General features: G+C 40.6%; 1 protein-coding gene across 1 annotated transcript; it reads left to right on the top strand.

The window, feature by feature from the left end:
* The first annotated feature begins 518 nt into the window (after positions 1 to 518).
* Positions 519 to 1,466, top strand: LOC122482488 (olfactory receptor 6M1-like). The gene has a single exon (XM_043578806.1). The coding sequence runs from the start codon at positions 519 to 521 to the stop codon at positions 1,464 to 1,466; it is 948 nt and encodes a 315-aa protein (XP_043434741.1).
* The last annotated feature ends 4,534 nt before the right edge of the window (positions 1,467 to 6,000 follow it).

Below are 6,000 nucleotides of genomic sequence, written 5' to 3'. Positions count from 1 at the left end.
TGCTCTTGGTCAGTTTCATAGTTTCTGCTCCTTTATGTAGATGATACCTGAAGGGTTGAAATGACTTGGAGAAAAGTAACTCAACTTTCCTTAACATTCCCTTTTCCCATTTTGCAAATGGACTGACGGGATTCTCAGTTAAGGATTCTCTCTTCTCAAGCACAGAACTTAGCCAGGGAAACAGTAGATCAGGAAAAATGAAAGAGAGAAGGGAAGGAGCACAGGGTCCAAGAGATGACCATCATAAAGGCTAGAGCTTAATGAGACCATGGGGAAAATGTCATTCAACCAAAAATGTTAAATGTGAGAATACCAAGGTTAGAAGATGTCATGTAACTTATCAAGGTCCTATATTTATTAGAGTGAGTGGCAGGATGAAATCACTCTTGACTCTTGGTTCAAAGCTTTTACTACTTTACATTTATCACTGATACTGAGAGTAGAAACTCATTTAAGCTGATTTTCATAACTGTAATTTTTTTTTTCAGAGATGTGCTGCCCACTAAGTATTGCATGCCATGGATATGCAAAATCAGACCACAGTGACTGAATTCACCCTGACTGCCTTCCCTGTTATCTGGAAGCTTCAGATCTCCCTCTTTGTGGTCCTCTTGTTTATTTACATGTTAACTCTCACAGGAAATATTGTCATCATTTCCCTAATATGGGCTGATAATCGCCTCCAAACCCCAATGTACTTCTTCCTCAGTAATTTGTCATTTCTGGACATTTTATACACTACCTCAGTTACCCCAAAGCTATTAGCTTGTCTTCTAGAGGACAGGAAGACCATATCTTTTGCTGGCTGCATAACCCAAACATACTTTTTCTTTTTCTTGGGGACAGTGGAGTTTATCCTCCTAGCGGTGATGTCCTTTGACCGCTACATGGCCATCTGTAACCCCCTGCGCTATACCATCATCATGAACAGCAACGTCTGTCTCCTACTGGTTCTGGGATGCTGGGTAGGAGCCTTCTTCTCAGTGCTGTGCCCAACTATTGTGGTGTCCAGACTGCCCTACTGTTATAAAGAAATCAGTCATTTTTTCTGTGACATTGCCCCTCTGCTACAGGTGGCCTGCATAGACACTCATTTCATTGAGATGATCAACTTCCTCTTATCTTCCCTCGTCCTCCTGACCTCGTTGGTACTCACCATTGTGTCTTACACCTACATCATTTCTACCATTTTGCGCATCCCCTCAGCCCAAGGACGTCAGAAGGCATTTTCCACCTGTGCTTCTCACATCACGGTCGTCTCCATTGCCTATGGGAGCAACATCTTCATGTATGTGAGGCCCAGCCAGAGCCATTCGCTGGATTTTGACAAAGTGACTGCTGTTCTCACCACTATGGTGACACCTCTTCTGAACCCCTTCATTTATAGTCTAAGGAATGCAAAGGTAAAAAAAGTTTTGAGAGAAGCAATCAGCAAAATCATGTCCTTATTACACAGGAGAACTTGAACTCTCTTGCCTAGGCGAACTTGTAAGTTCGTTTGCTAAGAATGGCTATTTTCAACCCTTGGACTCTATATGGAGATATGCATGCTTGAAACCACAAAATCAAAGATATGTGGGAAGATATAAAAAGGCTTCATGTCACATCAGATACAAAGTATTGTAGTCAAGATCCAAGGGAGGCAATTCAAACATAGAGAAAATAACACATTTTGAATTCTATTATTAGACCATCTCACACACAGAATATCATGAATCAATGAAAAATACTTAACTGAAGTCAGAAAACCCTGAATATTAGGCCTGAGTCTATTGCTTTTTTTTTTTTTTTTTTTTTATCATGTGGCACTTAGCATATCTGAACCTTAGCTTTTTCAACAGTAATGTGGGAAATACATTTGGTGATTTTCCTTTTTCTCTTTGTTATTGGAGGCCCAACCAAGATAGTCTAAGAAATACAGCCATGGGTAACTAATAGTGAGCACTTCTAACTGGTTCTTTTCAGATGTTTGAGATGCCTGGCTTCATCCCTGACAGCTAAAGACTGTAGATACTGACAGAAACAAGGAAGAAGAATATCCCAGGTTTGTACAGCATACTTAAATATGTACATCTGTGTATCTCACCTCATCCTCTTAACCTTGAGAAGCTGATACTATTATCTCCAAAACCGAGGTCCACAGAGGTTAAGCCTCTTGCCCCAAACCATACCCTGGAGGGTGGCACAAATTTAAAGAATGCAGATTTCAGTCTACTTTACACCTCACTGTACCAGGAAGAAACTTTAGAGGGAAAAGAGTTAACCTGGAAGTTATCCACTTTTTTCTGAAACCAGGGCATTGCCTGCCTGCCCTAACTTTCTGGCAGACCTGCAGATAAGGGCAGACCAAGATACAGTTAGAATAGACCGTGAGAGGGGCGCCTGCATGGCTCAGTCGGTTGAGCGTCCGACTTCGGTTCAGGTCATGATCTTGGGGGGTTGTGAGTTCAAGCCCCGCGTCGGGCTCTGTGCTGACGCCTCAGAGCCTGGAGCCTGCTTCAGATTCTGTGTCTCCCTCTCTCTGCCTCTCCCCTGCTTATGATCTGTCTGTCTCATTCCCAAAAATAAACATTAAAAAAATTAAAAAAAAAAAAAAAAGAATAGACTGTGAGAGGCAACTGGCTTGGAAGGAAAACCAGTTATCTTGAGACCATAATGGACCAGGGAGTCTAGACTAATCAACTGTGGCAGCTGACCGATGTGGCAACCATATCCAGAAAAAATAAGCATCCTAGAATTCCTCTGGTTCGGAGAAAACAAAAGCAAAAAACTAATCATGCTTGCTTTAGTAAAATTGTGTTTATGATAGTAATAATCAACATATATAGAATCCCACAAGATAAGGAACAGGAAGACCTGGTAAGGGATGAGAATCAGGAATTAAAAAACCTTGAAGAACCAAGGCAGGTGCCCTCTTCGCCTCAGAATCTCTGATCCTTCTCTTGCTCTCTCTGGAGTTATATGATCTCTATATTACTATTTTTCTCCACGTATCTTGAGGTACGCTGAATAATGGTCCCCCAAAATATTCAGGTCCTAATCCCTAAAACCCATGAACGTAAGTAACAAATAAGGTACACAAGGCAAAGGGATCTCGCAGAGGTGATTAATTTAAAGATCTTGAGACAGGGAGGTCATCCTGGATTATCTAGATGGGTCCTCATTATAATCATAAATGTCATTATGTGAGAGACAATAGAGGGAGATTTTACCTCACAAGAGATGGTAATTTGATAACAGAAGCAGAGAGAAATTTGAAGATGCTGTGCTGTTGCCTGGAAGACAGAGGAAGGGGCCACGAGATAAGGAATGCACTTCTAGAAGCTGGAAAAGGCAAGAAAATGAGTCTTTTCTCTGGCACAGCCCACTGACACCTATTCAGGCCCGTGGAAACCGATTTTGGACTTCTGGTCTCCAGACTGGGATAAAATATCTTAGTGCCGTTTTAAGACCCCCAACTTTGTTTGTTACTTCACTTCTTCGTGCACACAGAAGGTAATGGCTGCTTCAGTCATTTGTAAATAATGCCTACAGGCAGTCATAGATATATATTCATATATACAAGCATATATATTGAATGCACTTAAATATATTGATATACATGTAGACAGAGAATTTATTTGGATATATATTTAAAATGATCTCAGGTCAAAAGCCAAGTTCCTGGAAGGAAGATCCAATTGGTCCATTGGAGGTGAGATGCCCTCTCCTGATTCACTGATTTGCGACAGGAAAGGTTCACAAGGAGTTAAATTGCCTTCTATTCATGCAGCCACTGAGCAGGTGCCATGGAGACAAGCACAGCATAAGAACAGGGAGAAAACAGTAGGTATCTCTAAGATCAAAAAGAGTCCCTACCAGTGTGGTCATTAACCTTCTAGCTGCATGAACAATGACTGACACCTTAAGAACTGACATGACTCTATCTTGGGAAAACAGGCAGAGAAAGTGCTGCCTTAAGGATGGATCCAGATATGGATTCATATCATAAAGGAACACCATCCATCCTAAGAGATTGCGGCAAACAAATGTCTAAAGATCAGAAGAAACTAGAACAATATCACCAGGAATGAAGCACTCATATAACGATCTGCTATGCACTCATTACCAGACACTAAATGAGATGGGATTTAGAAAGTTACTATATTAGCTTCCTAATGCTGCCATAACAAAGTTAGCGGCTTAAAATAACACAGATTTATCATCTGACTGTTCGGTGGGTCACAAGTTCAATACAAGCCTCCCCAGCCCAAATTCAGCAGGCTGCATTCCTTTCCAGGGGCTCTAGGGGAAAATCCATTCCCTATCCATCTGACTCGTTGACAGAATTCCCTTCCTTGAAGCTGTGGGACCAAGGTCCTGTTTTCTTGCTTGCTGGCTATCACCCAAGGGCCGTTCCCAGTTTCTAGAAGATGCTTCAGTTCTTGACTCATGGCCCCCCTTCCTCTACCTTCAAAGCCAACAATAGCAGGACATGTACCTCTCAAGTCTCAAATCTCTCCTTCTTCCATCTCCCCTATGACTTGGCTGACAAAGTTCTCCACTTTTAAGGACTCATTGGATAGGAGTGGGCCCACCCTAATATCCAGAATAATATCACCATTTCAAGTGGATCAGTCGTTCAAGCATCCCGCTTCAGCTCAGGTCATGATCTCATGATTTGTGAGTTTGAGCCCCATGTCAGGCTCTGTGCTGATGACTCAGAGCCTGGAGCCTGCTTCGGATTCTGTGTCTCACTCTCTCTGCCCTTCCCCCACTCGTCCTCTGTCTCTGTCTCTCTCTTTCTCTCTCAGAAATAAACATTAATTTTTTTAATAAATAAACATTAAAAAATTAAATATATATATATCACCAACTCAAGGTCCTTTTCTTGAACTACATTTGCAAAGTCCTTTCTGCCAAGTAAAGTAACATATTCACAGATTCTGGGGATTAGGACATGAATATCTTTAGGTGCCATTATTCTGCCTGCCAGCATTATGTTGCTAGTGGTAATGATCCAAGAAAGGAAGAATAAAGAACAGAGCACAGCAGGATTTCTTAAAGCCATTATTACATCCTTAACTTTATCTTTCGTCACTTAAAACCAGAAGAATTTACAAATTCCAGAATACGAAAGACTAGTGAAAAGCAGCAATGTTCAAAAATACATATATGAATTAGCTATGTTTGTTTTTATGTAAATCATTGTTTGCTAAAAATGAATATAGTTTTCCCTTTCTGCTGTTTTAATTTTTTAATGAATTCCCATGTTACTCAAAGCCCCTATTCTGGTATCATTAACACAGAAAAGAAAAACCCAAGCAAATAGTGAATTTAAGCATGATTTTGGTACCCAGCTGGGGCTGGCCCCAGGTTGAGCCAGGCTTAAAACTGCAAATATTTTAAAAAGTTCATAAACTCTGAAAAATAACATAAATATATTGTTTTACTTTGATGTTGGTTATTATTCTTATGATCAATATTGTTATAATAAAAGATAATCATAGCAGTTTCTACATTGATTCAAATTAGTTGAGTTACTTTTCCCAAATTTTGGAACACCTGGAAGGTTCCTTACTTTTCCCATCTGCAACTATGACTAGATATTTTAAACTACTCTCTTTTTCAATATGGAGGAAAGAGGAGGAACAAACCAAAGCACATCCACTTGCTAGATGAATTCTGTTCCTCCAACTATGGATGAAGGGCATCCCAACCAGGGAAACACTGTCAAATGTAATGAGTTTAATGAATTCATTGATCCTTCCACTTGCCAGGTAATTCTCACGTGCTCCTTCCTCCTGACTCAGTTGTAATACAACATTCAGCAACAACAACTATGAACATACACCTCAATCACATCACAAGAATGCGATAAAACATACCAAATTATTGTCATCGGTAGTCAAGAGTTTAGATAAGCTACTCCGTTTGGCACCCATTTGGCCAACCCATTTGGCCAAGCAGCCTGCTGTGACTTTAAACTGACACTAGTCCCCTCATGTAAGCACACGCCCT

This window comes from Prionailurus bengalensis, chromosome D1, assembly GCF_016509475.1.
Source record: "Prionailurus bengalensis isolate Pbe53 chromosome D1, Fcat_Pben_1.1_paternal_pri, whole genome shotgun sequence".
Lineage (NCBI taxonomy): Eukaryota > Metazoa > Chordata > Mammalia > Carnivora > Felidae > Prionailurus > Prionailurus bengalensis.
Note: the sequence above shows the minus strand (reverse complement) of the source record. Positions and strands in the feature narration are given on the sequence as shown.

Excerpts from the sequence above, each read along its gene's own strand:
- LOC122482488 (XM_043578806.1), top strand. The coding sequence starts at position 519 with ATGGATATGCAAAATCAGACCACAGTGACTGAATTCACCCTGACTGCC.